Source organism: Acomys minous (assembly GCF_964271855.1).
Source record: "Acomys minous genome assembly, chromosome: 9".
NCBI classification, from domain to species: Eukaryota; Metazoa; Chordata; class Mammalia; order Rodentia; family Muridae; genus Acomys; species Acomys minous.
This window is the reverse complement of record NC_140490.1, coordinates 83,852,531-83,870,149: the sequence shown is the minus strand read 5'-3', so window position 1 is coordinate 83,870,149 and position 17,619 is coordinate 83,852,531. Positions and strand designations below refer to the sequence as shown.

The 17,619-nt window shown below is 58.4% G+C and overlaps 4 protein-coding genes across 9 annotated transcripts in view; 2 read left to right on the top strand and 2 right to left on the bottom strand.

Moving 5' to 3' along the window:
- Nucleotides 1-3,481: 3,481 nt before the first annotated feature.
- NDUFA11 (NADH:ubiquinone oxidoreductase subunit A11) lies at nt 3,482-7,634 on the bottom strand. The gene is made up of 4 exons (XM_084797022.1): nt 7,499-7,634; nt 4,561-4,653; nt 4,241-4,363; nt 3,482-3,634 (listed from the first exon to the last, which is right to left on the bottom strand). Exons 1-4 carry the CDS (start codon nt 7,593-7,595, stop codon nt 3,522-3,524), a joined length of 426 nt encoding a protein of 141 aa, XP_084653148.1. The 5' UTR covers nt 7,596-7,634; the 3' UTR covers nt 3,482-3,521.
- A 97-nt stretch (nt 7,635-7,731) lies between these two features.
- On the top strand, nt 7,732-11,632 carry VMAC (vimentin type intermediate filament associated coiled-coil protein). 2 transcript variants are annotated; one of them, XM_084797020.1, is made up of 3 exons: nt 7,732-7,848; nt 8,587-8,753; nt 9,726-11,632. In XM_084797020.1, exons 1-3 carry the CDS (start codon nt 7,735-7,737, stop codon nt 10,051-10,053), a joined length of 609 nt encoding a protein of 202 aa, XP_084653146.1. In that variant the 5' UTR covers nt 7,732-7,734; the 3' UTR covers nt 10,054-11,632. The 2 variants fall into 2 exon arrangements, with proteins under 2 accessions (XP_084653146.1, XP_084653147.1); XM_084797021.1 differs by lacking the exon at nt 7,732-7,848 and adding an exon at nt 7,886-7,977 and having other exon boundaries at nt 9,726-10,612.
- Nucleotides 11,633-13,095: 1,463 nt separating this feature from the next.
- Nucleotides 13,096-14,265, top strand: CAPS (calcyphosine). 2 transcript variants are annotated; one of them, XM_084797019.1, is made up of 4 exons: nt 13,096-13,197; nt 13,276-13,453; nt 13,530-13,736; nt 13,829-14,265. In XM_084797019.1, the coding sequence occupies exons 1-4, from the start codon at nt 13,115-13,117 to the stop codon at nt 13,928-13,930; spliced, it is 570 nt and encodes a 189-aa protein (XP_084653145.1). In that variant the 5' UTR covers nt 13,096-13,114; the 3' UTR covers nt 13,931-14,265. The 2 variants fall into 2 exon arrangements, with proteins under 2 accessions (XP_084653145.1, XP_084653144.1); XM_084797018.1 differs by having other exon boundaries at nt 13,814-14,265.
- Nucleotides 14,193-17,619, bottom strand: part of RANBP3 (RAN binding protein 3) — a 40,628-nt gene continuing 37,201 nt past the window's right edge. For all 4 annotated transcript variants that reach the window (XM_084797014.1, XM_084797016.1, XM_084797015.1 and 1 more), the window contains 4 exons: nt 16,848-16,968; nt 15,740-15,882; nt 15,244-15,430; nt 14,193-15,159 (listed from right to left, as the gene is read on the bottom strand). In XM_084797014.1, coding sequence (XP_084653140.1) covers nt 15,116-15,159; nt 15,244-15,430; nt 15,740-15,882; nt 16,848-16,968 — 495 coding nt within the window. In that variant the 3' untranslated portion in view covers nt 14,193-15,115. The remainder of the gene's footprint in view (nt 15,160-15,243; nt 15,431-15,739; nt 15,883-16,847; nt 16,969-17,619) is intronic.

The following is a 17,619-nucleotide window of genomic DNA, read 5'->3' as shown; positions in this document are numbered from 1 at the left end:
ATGCACTCCTGCGCCCCCCCTCCACGCCCACGGTGGGCGGGATGCACTCCTGCGCCCCCCCTCCACGCCCACGGTGGGCGGGATGCACTCCTGCGCCCCCCCTCCACGCCCACGGTGGGCGGGATGCACTCCTGCGCCCCCCACTCCACACCCACGGTGGGCGGGATGCACTCCAGCGCCCCCCTCTCCACACCCACGGTGGGCGGGATGCACTCCAGCGCCCCCCTCTCCACGCCCACGGTGGGCGGGATGCACCCTGCGCCCCCCTCTCCACACCCACGGTGGGCGGGATGCACTCCTGCGCGCCCCCCCTCCACGCCCACGGCCTGGCTCACACCTTCCCAGCTCAGGTTCAGCAGCCGTTCAGCGCCCACGGGGGATCCTCATCGACCACCCAGCACTTGTGGGAAGCCCCAAGGTCCTGGCTGTTGGGAGGGGCCTGTGTGTGCCGACGGGGGTGGGCACGCACAGGGTGGACCCCAGAGTGGAAGGGAGGCCGTGTGTGCCTCGGTTTCCCTGTTTGGTGGGCCAGTGCTGCCCAGCAAATTCACTAAGATGAATTTGTTGTTTTTCAAAACAAGGTTTCCAATAGCCCAGGCTAGCCTTAAACTTACTATGTAGCAGAGGATCTTCCCTACTCTACCTCCAGTGCTGGGATGGCAGGCATGCTCTGTACCCCACCCCCGCCCCCCTTGGACTCCAGGCCCCTCACACAGGCTGTTTTCTGTCCCAGGGCTTTGGCATGCTTTGTATCATACAACTGTTCTGTGGGAGATACCACCTTAGCTCAGGCTTGACCCACATTCAAAGCTGCCCAAACCCACCTCACAGACCCCACTCCTGCCTCAGGACCTCGGGGTGCTGGCCGCTCTCCCAGGAGGCAGACTTCCCTGCCCCCACCTTTAAAAATCACATTTATTTAGAGTACTTTGTGCCAAGGTCAGAGGACAGCCCGCAGGAGTGTGTTCTTCGCCTCCACTGTGTGGGCTTCAAGGATTGAACAGCGGGATGCCCAGGCTGAGCATCAAGCGCCCTTCACCCGCTGGGCCAGCTTGTTCCTTTGCTTTTCAAAGATGTATTTTTAATATTCTTAGTTACATACGTGGGGCGGTGTGCACGCAGGTGCCCACAGGTCAGAGGCACGAGTGAGAATTCCCTGCCACTGGGATGGGTGACAGGCGGCTGTGGGCAGCTCAACATGGGCACTGTCAGCCGTCTGCCCGGGTGTCCCCACACCGTTCTGCAGGAATCTGGTCATTTTCACACTGTCTCATTTGTTCATTTCTTCTCGTTGCCGGGTGAGGCGGGACCCTGGGTCCACAGCTGTGGCAAGCAGCTGGAGCCTGGGCGGCCACTGGCCTTAATTATTTGAGTCTTGCTGGATGCTGGGGTGGAACCAGGTGTAGTAGCCAGGACCTAGACGGCTCCACTCAAGGGCACGCTCGCCCATGGGAGGGGAGTCTGAAGGGGTGATGGCCTGAGGGGAGGGGGGATGCTTCAGTTGCGAACCCATCAGGCAGCGGGCTCACGGTGTGCAAAGCTCACGGTGTGCAAAGGCCTCCGGCAAGAGGGAACCGGCATGCCGCAGCATGGAGGAGGCCTATGTGGCTAGAGCAGAGTGAGGAAAAAGCAGAGGGGGAGAGGGCACAGCAAGCCACTGAGGGCTCCAGGGAGGGCTTGGGCTTTGGCCCTGAGGCAGATGGCAGTGGGTGGAGGCGGGATCCTGAGCCACACCTCAACCAGTGTCCTGTGGACACTTTTCGGGCTCACCAGCAGCGGCCAGGGCAGACTTCTGGTGGCCTCGTGTGCCGGGTAGGTTCTAGGAAAGAGTATGTATGCCTCAGCACTCCTCGCACCTGCTCCCGCCTGAGGACATGGCTCTCCGCTCTGATGCCCTCCCCCTTGGGTGTTTCTCCCAGGCCTCAGGGAGCCTGACCAAACCTGTGTTGTCTGGATGGTCCCCACTGCTCCACACAGGAGGCTGCTGGGACATTCCGGATGGGGGCCTCCGTGTGAGGGTGACGTCAGCCTCTCGCTGGCTAGTAAATGTTTATGGCCAGTGGGGCCTGGGTTTTGGGGCTCCCTGGAGCCTGGTGAGCAGTCACCCCATCCTGCCCCTTTCTGGGGGTCTGGATGCAGGCGGGGGCCTGGCAGGCCACTCTAGCCCTGGCAGCTGGCCCAGAAAGAATGGCTGGGTGGGCTATGTGCAGAGCCAGCAGCACCCTGAAAGGCGAGGGGGGAGCAGAAGGCATCAGCTTTGAACGCCCTTTCCTCAGGACCATGGAAGACAAAGACCTGACCAGTAGACAAGACAGCACCGTGCTGGAGCCACTCCTGTCCCTGGGTAAAGGAGCTGGTGGTGATGGTGGCCGGCAGTGAAGTTACAGGACTGTGCTCCTGAGTGGCTACCCCAGGCCGTTCAAACTTGTGTGGGGACAGCAGAACCGGGCCTGGGTGCATGGGGCCCAGCTGAAGAGACCTGACGTGATAACCAGAGGGAGCGGAGTGGAGGCTCCTGGGCCTAAGCTGACACAACCAGAAGCCAACGTGCACCTCAACTCCAGCACCCTTGGGCCTTTCTATCACCCACTCCTTTCTTTGGGAGACCCAAGTCCAGCTCAAACAGCCCTAGAGGGGACCCTGAGATGGTGCCTGGGGCTGCAGAGGATGGATGGGGTGCAGGGAGGCAGGGGATGCGTGTCACCTGGCTTGGTCCTCAGGCCAGACCTGTGCTTCCAGGAGGGCAGAGGGTGCAGCCTTCCAGCAGCCAGACCCTCAGGCAGGACACGGACCTTGATTTATGGCCACCACAGCCTGCTGGAGTCCACTACTTCCTCCTCGGCTGCCAGGAAGCTCGGCCAGTGCTGGGCCGGGCGTCGCTAGCATTCCGGGACCACCTAAATCACAGGGCTGTCAGCTGCTGGGCAAGGATCCCACAAGGCAGGGACTGGGCCCTGTGTCACCTGGCCAGGCTGACGGGCTCCATCCCGGGCCCAGAGCTTTCCGCGGCCCACAGGCCAGGCCAGCCCATTGGGGCTCTCTGCTCCATTGCCCAGGAACTTGGAACAACCGGTGTGTGGGGCCTGGGCGTGTTTTCCAGAAGCTGTTGGCTTTGGGGACAGGCCTGGGAGGGGAAGCCTGCAACCTGAGCATGGGGTGGTCAGGTTTCCACTCACTGGTGGCTGGCCACGGGAATGTAAGTTGTGTCAACGCAGCTCTCAACCCCAGCTCCCTGTGGCCACAGTGGGCAGCTCCCTGTCTGTGGGGCCAGGTCAGCGGCCTCAGCACAACCCACACTAGGCCAGCAGGCAAGAGCATGTGGTCTTCTCTCTGGCTGCTTAGAAGAACCCTGTGTGCCCAGAGCAGGCCTGGGCCTGTGTCATGTCATCTGCTTCCTGCCACCCCTGCCTCACCCCACCCCTGCCCCCGGCCTCCCCCGTGGCTGGCACATGGCCGCCAATTTTTCTCCAGGACATGTGCACACAGGGACACATAGCGTTTATTTGCAACAGGGGTTCCTCTCACACCTTTCGGGTAGCAAATAACTCCCAGCCTTCCAGCTTGCCAATCTTCATCAGGGTGGCTGCTATGCCCATGTACACGCAGCCCATGGCTGCAGTCCCGTAGCTGTGAGCTGTGGAGAAAGACGGCATCAGGTATGGGGTGCTCCAGATGTGATCCGGGAGCTCCCCAAGGGGTGGGATCTGATAGAGCTCGGCTTCTTCAGGGGCCTCCTCTAACAGCTCAGGAAACTGAGGCCAGGCTGTCCTGTACCTACTACCCTCTAACTGGAGGGTATTGTGTGGGGACGGTGGGTTTGGTCAACCGTGACTCCTGGCAGTAGGGACACCTCTCTGCCTTTTCCCATAGTTGCATTGGGGGCTGGCATGGCTTTCCCCTCCCCAGGACCACACAGCCTGAGGAAAGGACAGCCTGGGGCTGTGGGTCAAACCCAGGTCTCTAGTGGGAAGGGGCAGACAGAGATGCTCACTGCAAAGGCACAGACCCTTTCTCACCGGACAATCGGTGACTATCTGTGACAGGGGTGGCAGGGGCAGGATAAAGTCTGGCAGGTTGGAGCAGCCGGGGCAGGCAGGGCCCCTGGGTACCTGCAGCCCTTATGACTGTCTTGGGCCTGCCAGCTGCTGAGGCAGCGACCACCTCTGCCTGGCGTGGGACAGAGAGGGAAGAGGCTGGAGCAATCGGGAGTTCTGTACTGTCAAGGGGGACGGCCACTCACTGCGTGCTCCCAAGGTCAGCCCTCCTGCGCAGCCTCCAACGAAGTAGTTCAGGGGGTCGTCTGGCTTCTCTCGGACCTGGGCGCTGACACAGGTGGCAAGGCCAAACATGGCTCCGACAGCAGCTGTAAGGGGCAATGGGGGTTGGAGGTGGGGAAACCGAGGCAGAGTTGAGCTAGAGCCTGGCTGTCCTGTGTAGATAAAGCAGAGTCCCACCACTCTCTGCCCTTGTGCACTCCTAGCCAGCCATGCAGTCAATCTTCTAGGACCCCACCCAGCGGTTCCTGTCACCTGTGTCCCCGGCACCTGGATGCTTGCTCACCTGCAGTGAACGTGTACCGGCCAACCCTGGCCACTGCTTCCAGGTGAGTATCTGCAGGGTTGTGTACGACACTGTAAGCGGAGGCCACCGCGCCTGTAAGGGGGAGAGAGCGTGGAGGCTGCTGAGATGCCCCCTGGGATACAGGAGGACTGGAACTCAGGTTCACTGCTGCCAGGCCAGAGCCTAAGGCCACCTCTGACCTTCGCCAGCAGCCGGGGCAGAGCCAAGACCTAGCAGGCTGATGACCCAGGGCCTCCTGCCATCAATTATGCGGCTGCCTCAGCACCTCTCTGCTCCCATCAAAGGCTGTATTTTCCAAGGGGCTGGGACCTCGGCCTAATCCAGCTTGGCAGCACTTGGGCTCAGGGATGCCAGACCTTCCACGTGCCGGCAGCTGGGCCCAGACGCGTCCCCACACCTGGCTGGCTCCGTTCCTCCCACGCCCACCCTGCTGCCACACTGGTCAGCTTTTCCATCTCCTCCACTGCCTGACAGCCCGTACCTCACACCACGGTTCGTGTAACATGTTGAGCCAGGAGCCCAGGACCGCGTGGGCTGCAGGGCAAGCATCACAATCAGGCCAGGCCTGGCATGCAGCCCCACTCCACTGTCCACGGCTCCCTGGAGCGGCTGACAGAGGCTCCCTGCAGCTGGCTGTAAGGCCGATCAGCACCCCTCGCCCTCCAGGCTGGATCTTATTCCCTTTCCCAGGAGGTGAAGCAGCCCAGAGAAGCAGAGCCACCAGCCTGAGGTGGCTCCTCAACCATTCTCCAGCCTCAGGGGATGTCACACGCTCCCTTCCTGGTGGGCTCTGGAGAGCTCTGAGCTGAGCACTAAGCTCTTATAGATCTTCAGTCTCAGTGCTAACACAGATAAAGGACCCCTGTTGGCCTCAAAGATGAAGGAGCTGGGTGCTGTGCAGGAGGCTACGAAGGGGCTGCAGCTTCTTAGCCCAGCCATCCCTCTGCCTCAGCGTCAGCATGGCTTCTTTGTACACAGGATGGTGAGAATGCTAACAGGGAAACCCCAATCTCCAACCCCACTGGGGCCACTGGAAAGCTTCATCAAGACTGGAGACCACAGGGTCTCAACAGAAGGCCAGGTTCAAACACAGGGACCCTGGGTGACTTCACTAACCACACGTGACAAGCCAGGAGTCAGGGGACCTGTTCCCAGACTGACTGTCCTCCACCCTGTCTCTAGCTGCTGTCCCTGTGGTGACTCCCCCACAGCCCAGCACAGGCACAGCCAAGCCTTAGCGCCAGCTGCAGCACCAGACCCTCCAGGAGCAGCTGTGCCCTTGAGGCCTCCACTCTTACCTAAGCGCTGTGCCAGCAAGGCGGAAGCCACTTACTCATCCACCACCTCCCTGTTGTTTTGTTTTGTTTTTGAGACAGGGTCTCTCTGTGTAGCCTTGGCTATCCTGGACTCGAGTTGTAGACCAGGCTGGCCTCGAACTCACAGGGATCCCCTGCCTCTGCCTCCCAAGTGCTGGGATTAAAGGCGTGCGCCACCACGCCCGGCTGAGACCTCACTCTTGAGTCCCACCACGCCCGGCTGAGGCCTCACTCTTGAGTCCCACCACGCCCCCACACTGCTAGCCCCGCTGGGAAGGCAGGTTCACCGTCCTCCTGACATGTCCCCCTTAAGGGAGCCAGACAAGAAACTAATGAGGAGCCTGGGAACAAAAGTGGTGGGTACAGGGAAGGGGGCTCCAAGCGACAAAACTTCCCACCTCCCCCTCAGCAGCTCCCCAACGTGGCACCTCTGGTGAGGGCCCACTGACCCACTTATTCTCAACATCCACCCAAGACAGACACCAGCCCTCCCCCCGCCCCCTCCCTCCACCCCCTCCCAGTGCACACAATCATCCCCTGGCTCCAACATCAATGTTCTGTCCATTTAAAAAATCCCCCAAATCATCCGGGCGGTGCTGGCGCACGATTTTAATCCCAGCACTCAGGAGGCAGAGGCAGGCGGATCTCTGTGTGTTCGAGGCCAGCCTGGTCTAGACAGTGAGTCCAGGACCAGCAGGGCTATGAAGAGAGAACTTATTCCCTCCAACCCCAATCTCCACCCCAGGCAAAAGGAACAAAACAAAAACAAACAAGCAAACAAAAATTCCCCCCAACCTCCTTGCCTGGTGGGAGCAAAGCCTCGGGTAGATGCATGAATGTGACGGAGGCCTAGAGGGTGGGTGCACAGCGAGTGAATGAATGAATGAGGTCTTTAGGGTGCACAGTGAATTAATGAGTGAGGTCGAGGCGAACTAGGAGAGCCCCAAACGCCCAAGGTGTCCCCATGGGACCCCCCCCAACAAGATATCTGGCCTTCCACACAAGCGTGTCCTATTTGGAATCTTCCAAGATTAGGTGCACGCTTTTACTCTCAGAACTCAGGAGGCAGAGGCAGGAGGATTTCTTTGAGTTCCAGGCCAGCCAGGGCTACATAGATCGTGTCTGAAAATAATAATAAGTAAACATCTTCCCTGGTGGCACAAGCCCTTAATACCAGCGCTTGGGAGGCAGGAAAAGATGGATCGCTGAGTCCAAGGCTAGCCTGGTCTACAACAGTGGGGCCTCGTCTGAAAAAAGAAATCTCAAAAATAGACACAAACAATAGTTACAAAACTATCTTCCACAGGCTAAGCCGGGGTGTGTAGCCCTGTCATCCCATCAGTTGGGCAGCTGAGGCAGGAGGACCATGAATTACAGGCCAGGCTGGAGATGGGAGGATCGGGAACTCTGGGTCACCCTCAGCTACACAGAGTCTGCGGTCTAGCTTGGGCAACATCAGAACTTGTCTTCAAAACCGAGACGCCCCTCCAAATTCTCAAGCTCCTGCACCTTATGGCCTTGCGCCCCAAGACGCCCCCGCGACCTCTGCGTGCCCTCTGACCTTTGCTCCCTGGCCTCCGCCCTCGGGGGCCCGCGCTCACCTATAAGGCCGCCGAAGGCCGTGGTGAGGTAGGTCTTGCGGTGACACTGGGTGCCGTCGGGGATCTCGTCGTAAGCTCGGAGGAGCCACTGGGCCATGGCTGCGCCTAGCCGCGCTCGCTCCGCAGACCCTTCCGCGTCACAGCTAGCTCAAGGGCAGCCGGCACCTCCAACTCTCGCGAGGCTGCCAAGCGCGCAACTTTATTGAGCGTCGCGGACACGGACATGGCGTGTGCGCATGCGCACTGCGCGGGTTGGCGCCGACGTCTTATTTCACGCAGCACAAACTGTGTTGTGCGCATATCCACGAGTGCACCTGGGCAGAAACACCCGTGACCTCACTCTTGGAAAGGTAAACTGAGGCCCATCACTGTCAATGAAGAAAAACGCTGCCAGCCCTAGCTGAGACGGGGTTCTTAGTACGGAGACTGTTGATGTCCTTCCCATAAACGGGATGGTCAGGCTGTCCGACCAATTGCAGGTCAGCGACTACCTCGTTAGGCGGGTCAATGCGTGAAACTGACAGACGGTAGGCCAATCGCAGTGCAGATATTTACAGCGCGAGGCGGAACCCCACCTGATTAGCCAGAACTGCAGGGACGGGGCGGGACATAGCGCAGAGGTGACTAATCAGGGATCCAGAATTTGTGTGTGCGTTGGGGGGGGGGTGGAGGTGTGGCTAAGTGGGCATTTCGAGCGAGGACCGCGTGCAACTATTTGGGGGCGTGGCCAGGCCAGGCAAAGGGACCAATCACAGGATGAGCCTAATACTTGACTTAGACCCAGGCCCAATCTGCGCTGACCTGAGTGCTGCGCTCGGAGGCGTTGCCCAAACTTAGGCCTGCCCCTAGTGGAAACGTGGCCAATAGCGGATGAGCCTCAGGGAGCGTGGCCACAGACGTCAGCCCTAGGGTGGGGCGGGGCCTCTAGAGAAGGTTTAAATTAATGCCCCACCCCACCCCCCCCAACTCCCCGCCACAGCCTGGGAAGTCCGCGTCAGGGGGCGGGGTTGAGGGGGTGGGGCTTTCGCCTGGTGGGCGGGACCTCGCAGGGTCGGCGGGGGACCATGTCCGCGCCGCCGCCTTTGCAGATCCGGGAAGCGAACGCGCACCTGGCGGCCTTGCACCGGCGCGCGGCGGAGCTGGAGACGCGGCTGCTGGCGGCGGAGCGCACGGTGCGCGCGCAGGCCGAGCGCCTGGCCTGCCAGGACCAGCAGCTGCGCGCCGCCCTGGACGAGCTGGGCCGCGCCAAGGACCGGTGAGGCCCCCCCCCAACCCCCTCACAGGAGGCCCCGGCGAACTTCCCAAGTGAGGCGGGCGGGAAGGGCTGGGAACCTAGCTTCACAGCACTGGGAAAGTTGAGGCCGGAGGATCAGGAGTTCGGGGCCAGCCTCGACTACATGGGGAGATTAAACCCTGAGCTACATGAAAGCCTTTCAAACTGTTCAAATGGAGCCAGCTGCCCCACAAGGCCGAGTCCTCTGGTACTGCTCGCCCTGGGGGTGCAAGAGTAGTGTGCAGCCTGAGGATCGGAGGTGTTTGTTGGGTAGGGGCCACATCGGTAGACAAGGCTCAGAGCACCCGAGGACCGTGATGTCAGCACCTATACAAGAATAGTCAGAGCTGTGGCAACCGTTTGGAGCCAAGAGGAAGTACCACTGAAGGGCACACCAAACTGGCATTGCTTTGTTTTGGGGAGACAGCTGGCTTTGAAGACACTGTGTAGCCTCTGATCCTCATGTCTCCACCTCTGGAGTGCTGAGACGGCAGGTGTGGGCCAGGCTTGCTGTGGGGATGGGAGTGCTTTACCAACGATATCAAGATGGCACTGTGTCTAAAGATCACTGAGACCGATGCAGAACTCGATCCCATGGGGTAGAAGGAGCGAACCAACTTGGAAGTTGTACCCTGACTTCCACATGAGTGGGCTGTGTGGCGCGTGCACAAGCACGCAAATAAAGAAGTACTGAGGCTTGGCGTGGTGGCGCACGCCTTTAATCCCAGCACTCAGGAGGCAGAGGCAGGTGGATAGCTGTGAGTTTGAGGCCAGCCTGGTCTAACAAAGTGAGTCCAGGACAGCCAAGGCTACACAGAGAAACCCTGTATCGGAAAAAAAAAAAAAAAGTACTGGAGGGGACATAGGGAGCCTCAGAGGGTTCCGGAGCGGGTAGCTATCTCGCCAACTTCTGCATCTCCTATATGTAACTACCTCATTTGGTCCTTTCACCAGGGAGATTTCTGCCCTCCAAGAGCAGCTACTGAGCTCTGAGGCTGCTGTCCGCAGCTTGCAGGCCACAGTGGACCAGAGGGACCAGACGATCCAGCAGCTCCAACCCCGGGCTGACCTGCTGCAGGATATCGCTCGCTGGCGGCCACCCCTGGCCTCGCTGCTGGCCACCCTGGAGGAAGCCGAGGGACTGGGCCCCTTGCCGGCCAGTGAACCAGGCCAGCTGCTTCCCGATGGTCCAGGCCCACCCCTGGGCAACAGCACTGGGGGGAAGGAGGAGGAGGAGGGCCAGGACGAGCCGCAGCCCGCTGTGTTTGGGACCACAGTATGAACTGCCCTGTCCTGAAGAATCTCAGAATGTGTGGCCAGGGCCCCCGGGAAGTCGCCAGTGTCCTGCCTGGAGGGGACTTGGGACATTACTGGGATCACATCTAAACATCACAACAAGTGAAAAGGCCAAGATCTCACTTAAAGCAACTTTCCCCCAGTGCAGGAGTATCTGCTGCATTCAGTTGATTTTAAATAGTTTCAAAAGCAAATGAAGTCTGGGGCAGGAGCTCAGCTGGTAGAGCACTCACCTAGTGTGCACAAAGCCCGAAGCCAGGTGTGGTGGCCGAGGACACCAGTCATCTCACGGCACTAGTGACATGATGGGAGCGGCTGACTCCTGCCCCGGTGTTTCCTGTCTGAGACAGGGGCCCGGGTAGCCAGGTCCGCTTCAGGCTTGCTGTCTCAGGAGGGTGACCTGGAGTTGTGTCGGGTGCCAGGCTCCTACCGCAGGCCCTGCCTTTGGGGTTTTTGTTTGTATGTTTGCTTTGAAATGGGGTCTCCCTCTATAGCCCAGGCTTCCCTGGAACCCACAGTCTCTCAAATACAAGTGTGAGCCACCATGCCTTGTTGCTGGGAGTCCCCTTGCTCCCATTTTCACTCTGACGCCTCCTGTACCTTCCTTCACTGGGGAGGAATATCTGTATTTCATGCTTCTGTGTAAGGAGACAAATCATTAACCGTGGACCTATTCCCCTTAGCTCCATCCTTCCCTCTAGGAAGGACAGGTAGGTTGAGATACCATAACCAAGAATGCCTCAGCCGTTGCCCCAGGGCCTGTGCCCGCCACCTCAGCGCTTTCTCTCCATTTCCACGGTCAGTTCCTGGACACTCAGGTTTCTCTCAAATATCCCCTTGTGGGGAGGCCTCTGACCAGCACCCCTGAAGTAACCCCTGCAAGCTAGACACTGTCCTACACTGTGATTGGTTGGTCTGTTTGTTTTTGAAGCATCTTGTGTAGCCCAGGTTGGCCTCTTAACTTTTTATGTAGCTTGGGCTGGCTTTGAATTTCTGATCCTCCTGCCTCAGCATCTCTAGTCCAAGGATGACCACCCACAGCCCCAATGGGAAGGCAAAGGCTATGAAGCAGGCATTTTGCCTTCCTTCATCAGTGCCTGGCACAGCCCGGGAGGCCCTGCCATAGCCAGGAGCCTTCTGGACATCTGATGAGCCAGCCCTTTCCGGGTCACTGGGGACAATGGTGTTTTTGTATTAAGTCTCCTTGTGATACCCTAAGAGAATCTGTTTTTAAAATCCTGGTTTCTGTGCTGTCTAGAGCCTACGATGGTGAGAGGTAAGATGAAGGTTCCCACACACACCCTTGCATCCACTTGGCTGGCGTCTGTTGAGTTTCATGGTCCCTGCGCTCAGGAAATTGTCCTTGAGCCAAGGAGAAAGGTGGTGGCTGTCTCAAACGGAAAGGCCGCTAGCTATCCAGTCTCTGCTTGGAATCTGACAGGGACCCTCAGCACGGGGAGACAGAGGCCCATTTTATCGTGGGGAGGGAGGGGACAGGGAGCTGTTTGTACAGGGCTAAGGCAGGCTAGGGCCTGTCTGCACCAAAATAAACCAGGTATTTCTCAGCCTGTGCGCTTTTTTTTTTCCTCCCTTCTGTCATGGGGACTGGCTAGGCTGCTGCTGGGCCTTGTACAGCTGAGGGTGTTGGAGTCAGCCTTCCTGCAGGCTCCGTGCACACGCTCTTCCCAGGGACAGTTGAGGAAACATGGCCCAAAGAAGTGAAGGGAAACCGCTTCTCTGCCTTCAAGCCCAAGGCCACTTTCCAATTCAGAGGACAAGGAGAGTATTGAAACTCACATTACCCAAATCTTGCCCTTCATCTCCTCGCTCAGGGATTCTAGGTGGGGACCGTGATGCTGGGATTCATCCTTAGCCTTGCACCTTGCTGTTAAGACTCAGACTTGTTTGCCATGGGTTGAGACCCTGGTTTCCACCTCAGCACTTCGGAAGGGAACACCAGAGCAGCTGTAGGAGTTAATTGTATTTTACGTCTCTCTATAGAAAAGCAGTGGTGCCTCGGGTGTGGCTCAGCGACACTTGCCTGGCATGCCAAGGCTCTGGGTTCCATTGGCAGTACAAAAACCTGAAAACAATGAGGTATTTCTCTGCTACTTGCCAATGTTTGGAGCAGAACAGGCCACCATCCGTAGGGTAGCACAATGTCACTTCAGTTTCTCATTAACTGAGCCATGACAGTGGTTGGCTTGTAAGCCATGCATAATTTTCCTTTTGCCTTTGAGAGTCTCATATGGCCTGGAACTTTTTCTTCTTCTTCTTCTTCTTCTTCTTCTTCTTCTTTTTGGTTTTTCGAGACAGGGTCTGTGTAGCCTTGACTGTCCCAGACTCACTCTGTAGACCAGGCTGGCCTGGAACTCACAGCAATCCCCCTGCCTCTGCCTCCCAAGTGCTGGGGTTAAAGGTGTGCGCCACCACCGCCCAGCTAACCTGGAACACTTAATCCTTCCACCTCCCGAGAGCTTGGGATCATAGCCATGTACCACCAGGCCCCAGTTTTTAGTTTTTGAAGATGAGGTCTCAATCTGTAGCCCAACTTGGTTTCAGACTTTGAGCTTTAAGTCTCCCAAACAGCTGGGTTGATACTTCTGTGCCACCATGCCCAACTAGCCCTAGGCCGGCTTTATCTAAACTGCCCCACGTAGTCCGAATGGGACAGCCATGTGCACCAAGTGGCACAGGAAACAAAGCTTTGTTTTCAGCCAAGCTTGAAGCTACTGTGGCCACAGAGGTGGACAGTGGGTCTGTGAGTCACAGCGCGCAGCCCTTCTTGGCTGGCTAATGTGGGCTGGTTACAGTTACAGCTGGGCCCCTCCCAGTCCCCAGAGCCATACTGCCTAGCAACAGCTGTGCCAGGCAGGACGCACAGACCTCCCTGGAGCTCCACCAGCAGGACTCAAGGACACAAGCAGGCCAGGTTGAGTGTTTTGGGGAGCTCTGCTTAGGCTGTGTGGTGTCCCCGGCTCGGTGCCAGGGCAGCTGATCAGAAACTGAGAGTTGTGTCCCCCTGCAGCTGTTCATTTGCACCCATAATGGACGCCGTGGACGTCACCATGGAGAGGCTGAGGGCCCAGTGTCTGTCCAGAGGGGCCTCAGGCATCCAGGGCCTGGCCAGGTGAGCCCTCACCCCCAGTACTCCCAGCAGCTTCTAGCCCAGTAGTCCCTATCCCTCTAACCCCATCCTGATCCCCAGGTTTTTCCGCCGCCTGGACAAGGATGGCAGCCGGTCCCTGGATGCAGGAGAGCTGAGGCAGGGTCTGGCACAGCTGGGGCTGAAGGTGGAGGAGGCAGAGGCAGAGGCACTGTGCAGGCGCTGGGACCGTGATGGCAACCAGACACTGGACCTGGAGGAGTTCCTTCGGGCACTACGGGTAAGGCTGGCTTCAGCAAGTGAAGGGCCGGCAAGGGGGGCCGGCTCTAGCACTCATCCCGTACCCTCTCCCGCAGCCTCCCATGTCCCAGGCCCGGGAAGCTGTCATTGCAGCTGCCTTTGCCAAGCTGGACAGGACTGGGGATGGTGTGGTGACTGTGGATGACCTGCGAGGGGTGTACAGTGGCCGGGCTCACCCCAAGGTGCGCAGTGGAGAGTGGTCGGAGGACGAGGCCCTTCGTCAATTCCTCGACAACTTTGACACATCTGAGAAGGATGGGCAGGTGTGTGTCCATCTGGTGCCTTCCCCCAGGGCAGTGTCCCTGACCTGGGTCCCCTCACAGCCCACCCTACCTCACAGCCTGCCCATCCACAGGTCACGCTGGCCGAGTTCCAAGACTACTACAGCGGGCTCAGCACCTCCGTGGATACAGACGCCGACTTTGTGGCCATGGTGAGCAGCGCCTGGCGCCTCTGACGTGGCAGCCCTCACCTGCCCAACAGCTGCCCTTAGCCTAGTCCCTTGACCCACCTGGATCCTGTCACCACTGTCCCAGGGGGCCCCAACTAGACAAAGGGAGGGGGATGTGTGAGAATGGAGGCTGAAGAACCGGCTGGACCAGGTCTCCTGCAGGGCCACCCACAGGCCTGGCAATGGCTGGATTGATCACTGACCCCAATCAGGGGCCCCACGGCCACACCCAGCCTGTCTGGCTGCCGGGTGCAAGGAAGGCTGGGGCTTTAGTTAAAAGTTTTAATGCAGTTCTCAAATACATTTCATATGACAATCTTACATAAATGTTCCAAAACACATGGGCGACGTCTGGATTCACTTGTCACTGGCTGGCTAAGGCTGGAAGCAGTGTGACCCATCTGCTAGGCAGCCTCTGGTGTCCTTGCTGGCTCCCCAGGGGTGGCCTGGCCAGAGATGGAACCACACAGTCCACGGGTGGGGGCCTCCTCTTCTGGCTAGGCACAGGACAGGACTTTTCAGAGTCTCTTTGCCTCTCAGGGACCCTAGATGGTCAGTTACCTCAGGGCTGTGCCGCACTGGGTACCTGCTAAGGGAGATCCAGGTAGTGCGGGAGGGCAAGAGTGCAGGAACCCTCCTGGGTCCATCACCTGTGTCCAGACAGGTGTTCTCAGGTCCAAACACAAGGGAGTCCCTGTGGGGGCTGGGCGTGGCCCACAGGGACATCACATCAGCTCAGCTCACAAACAGCTTCGTCCATGGCCTCCAAGGCAAAACCATCAGAGATGTACGAGATGTATCTGCCTGCCGGGTGGCTCTAACAGACTGGGAAGCTGAGCAGACAGCAGGCTGCTCTCCACAGAATGCTGAGCCCAGAGTTCTCAGTGTCACTACCCAGGGAGGGACACCACGAAGCTGGGTGACCAGGTCAGGTCTGAGAGCCAGTGGAAGCTGTGACAAGTGTCAATGTGCCATTTCGATCGGAGGAGGGCAGGGAACGTTCTTTCTGCTCATCAATATGATGAGGTCTGAGTCCCAAGCCGCATCCTGGCGTCCCTGTCTGCTGCAGAAGGGACACTCGGATCCAGCCTGCGGCCACCCTGGCAATAGACACCACCATGACGCGGCCTGCGGGGAGGGGCGGACGGCAGACAGACGACAAAGCAACAGCTTGGCACAGTGGCTCCGCCGCTATGTGCTCCCAGGAGCCTGGCCATCCCCTTCGTCACCTGTGCCTGTGGAAAGAACAGGTCCCTCATTGTCAGCACACAGCCACGGAGGCCAGCTGGGGTCCCTCTCACTGGCCCCATCCTGCTCACCGGGCCCCGTGACACCCGAGGGAGCGAGCACAGTATCCTCATCACTGTCTTCCTCCTCAGTGGCCCGGGTGGCTCCTGGCTCTGGTGGTGGCGCTTTAGCCTCTTGTTCCTGCTCGGCCCGGCTACGCAGCGCTAGGATTCGGTGGTGCAGTGCAGCATACAGCTGGCCTGTGTCCTTGGAACTGGCCTGGGGAGGCAGGGTATGAGGCAGTGTGTGGCTAGCAGCCAGGCTGGGCAATGTCTACACAGTAGGCCTGACAAGGGACTGCCACCACCCCACGTGCTGCTGGCTCCTGGAGTTAGGTAGGACAATGCGGTCGGAATGGGGCCGCCTTCCCTCTCTGCATGTGATGTGCAGTAGAGAGGGCAGCATGGTGCATACATGACCATTAGGATCCACCCAGGAGAAGTCTGTGTTCGTGCCTGCCCACTGCTGACATCAGCACAGTGACCAGAGCACAGCTAAGATGCCACCTCTGCCTTCCCTTGAGCTCACCGAGATCAGGAAGACCTTCACACCCTGGTCCTCGGCATCCGTGGCTGTGATGCGGATGCTCTTTTCGCTGGCCTTGTCCATCTGCATCTGTGCCCACAGCTTCGTGTTCAGGATGAGCCGCAGGCTGCCCTGGGTCCGCATCACTGCAGCAAGGAAGCTGCTTAGCTATACCTGCCCCAACCTGCAGCCCGTGTCTGGAGGGGCATGGGGAGCCACGCCCTTTTGGAAGGGGCTAGCCTGGAACAGGGCAGGAGGGTATGCTCTCACAGCACCCTCCTGAGATGGAGACGGCTTACTTCCACCTGAGGACCAAGCCCAAGCCCATCAGTGTGTGAGGCAACTCTCCCCACCTAGTCAGGCCTGTGGAGTCGTCGGCACCCAGGTGCTCATTTGAGGTTCTGAGAATAAGGGTCACAATGGTGGACCCTGGCTTGCCACCTGCTGTGCGTAGAAAAACCACAACTTCCCTATACCCACAGGGAAGAGGTGACAGACGGTAACTACCGGGCAAGCACTGTAGACATTTCCACTAACTTTTTTTTTTTTGAGGTGGAGTCTCAGTAGCCTGGGCTGGCCTTGAACTCACAGTAGTCCTCCAGTCTCAGCACCCCAACGTCTGGGCTGAACTTTTAAGGGGAATGTAACTAAATGGGAAGAACAGACATGGAGGCTCACAATGGAACAGGCCAGCCTGGGCTATAGAGTTAGGCCATTCTCACAAAGTCCCCTAAACAGGAGGAGGGCACAACAGCTCCGATACCTGAGCAGCCCTCTCTGTTCCAAAAGATCACAGCTTAGGCTGGGTCTCTGATCTTGTTGGGGAAAGGTCAAAGCCTGAGTCCCAAGCTGACACTCCTCCTGCCCATCTTCCTTCCTTCCTCCCTCCCTCCCAAGCTGCACTCATTTCTGCGGGTAATTTAAAGGCTGCTGAAGACGCTTGAGCAGGAAGTCAGTCTGGAGGAGCAGCAGGCCCTGGCCAGAGACAGGTGTAGGGCTCATGGTGCAGGACCACTGCTCACAGCCATGCCCCCACTGTGCAGCCCACATTTCTGGTTCTGGCGTGACCAGTGCCTACCTCTGGGAGGGTCTGATCTTCCCCAGAGCTCACCTAGCCGGGACTGTAACGTGCCATCATCGGTCGACGCCATGTCGTTGAGCCTGAGAAGTCCCCGGCCACGTTCCACCCATGACTGTGACGGCTTGTCGAACACAAACAGCTTACACTGGATCTGTAACACACGGGGTCAGTGAGAATGCCCTTTGCACCCCACAAAGCTGAGCTACCAGTGAGTGTCTGACTCCCCCACCTACCAACTAGGCCCAAAAGCTAAGTCCAGGACACTGAGGACAGTGGCCGGCTTTGTTCTCTTTGTCTACAGTCATCTGTTTTATGGTTTTGGTTTCTGTGGTGCTGGGAATTGAACCCAGGGCTCCTGCACCCTAGGCTCTACCACAGAGCCATGTACTCAGCTCAAGTATGTAAACAATGGTAACTCTGTAAATACAAACCCAAACACAAAGGGATGCCACAGAGTTCCTACTCAAGGAGCACTGGGTACTCTGAAGAGATGCTCGGCTGCAGGGAAGCTAACAGCCTTGCAGTCATCCGTCCGCCCTCCCCACCTCCACCCCGCCCACCCAGAAAGCAAGCACACGTCCTCACAAATAAGCTTGTGTCAGACTGCTTGGAAGAGCCTCAAAGCCAAGAGGCCAAGTGTCGGCTCACTGACACTGCAGTCAGTCCCTCTAGAGTACTCCTCAGCAAGGGACTGAGACAATCCTCACATACACTCAGCACAAGGACACTGTGCTCAGTGACAAGACCAGGCACAGAATACTACAAATTGTGGGATAAATGGAAACTCCAGAGAGATGAGAGA

Bases quoted from the DNA above. Each gene is read 5' to 3' on its own strand.
- NDUFA11 (XM_084797022.1), bottom strand. From the start codon at position 7,595: ATGGCCCAGTGGCTCCTCCGAGCTTACGACGAGATCCCCGACGGCACC. The intron at 4,364-4,560 runs GTGAGCAAGCAT...TGCCCCTTACAG, and splicing joins CCGGTACACGTTCACTGCAG to CTGCTGTCGGAGCCATGTTT. The intron at 3,635-4,240 runs GTGAGTGGCCGT...CTTTCTCCACAG, and splicing joins GCTGACCTTGGGAGCACGCA to CTCACAGCTACGGGACTGCA.
- VMAC (XM_084797020.1), top strand. From the start codon at position 7,735: ATGCGCACTGCGCGGGTTGGCGCCGACGTCTTATTTCACGCAGCACAA. The intron at 7,849-8,586 runs GTAAACTGAGGC...CCGCCTTTGCAG, and splicing joins GTGACCTCACTCTTGGAAAG to ATCCGGGAAGCGAACGCGCA. The intron at 8,754-9,725 runs GTGAGGCCCCCC...TCCTTTCACCAG, and splicing joins CTGGGCCGCGCCAAGGACCG to GGAGATTTCTGCCCTCCAAG.
- CAPS (XM_084797018.1), top strand. From the start codon at position 13,115: ATGGACGCCGTGGACGTCACCATGGAGAGGCTGAGGGCCCAGTGTCTG. The intron at 13,198-13,275 runs GTGAGCCCTCAC...CCTGATCCCCAG, and splicing joins GGCATCCAGGGCCTGGCCAG to GTTTTTCCGCCGCCTGGACA. The intron at 13,737-13,813 runs GTGTGTGTCCAT...CCTACCTCACAG, and splicing joins CATCTGAGAAGGATGGGCAG to CCTGCCCATCCACAGGTCAC.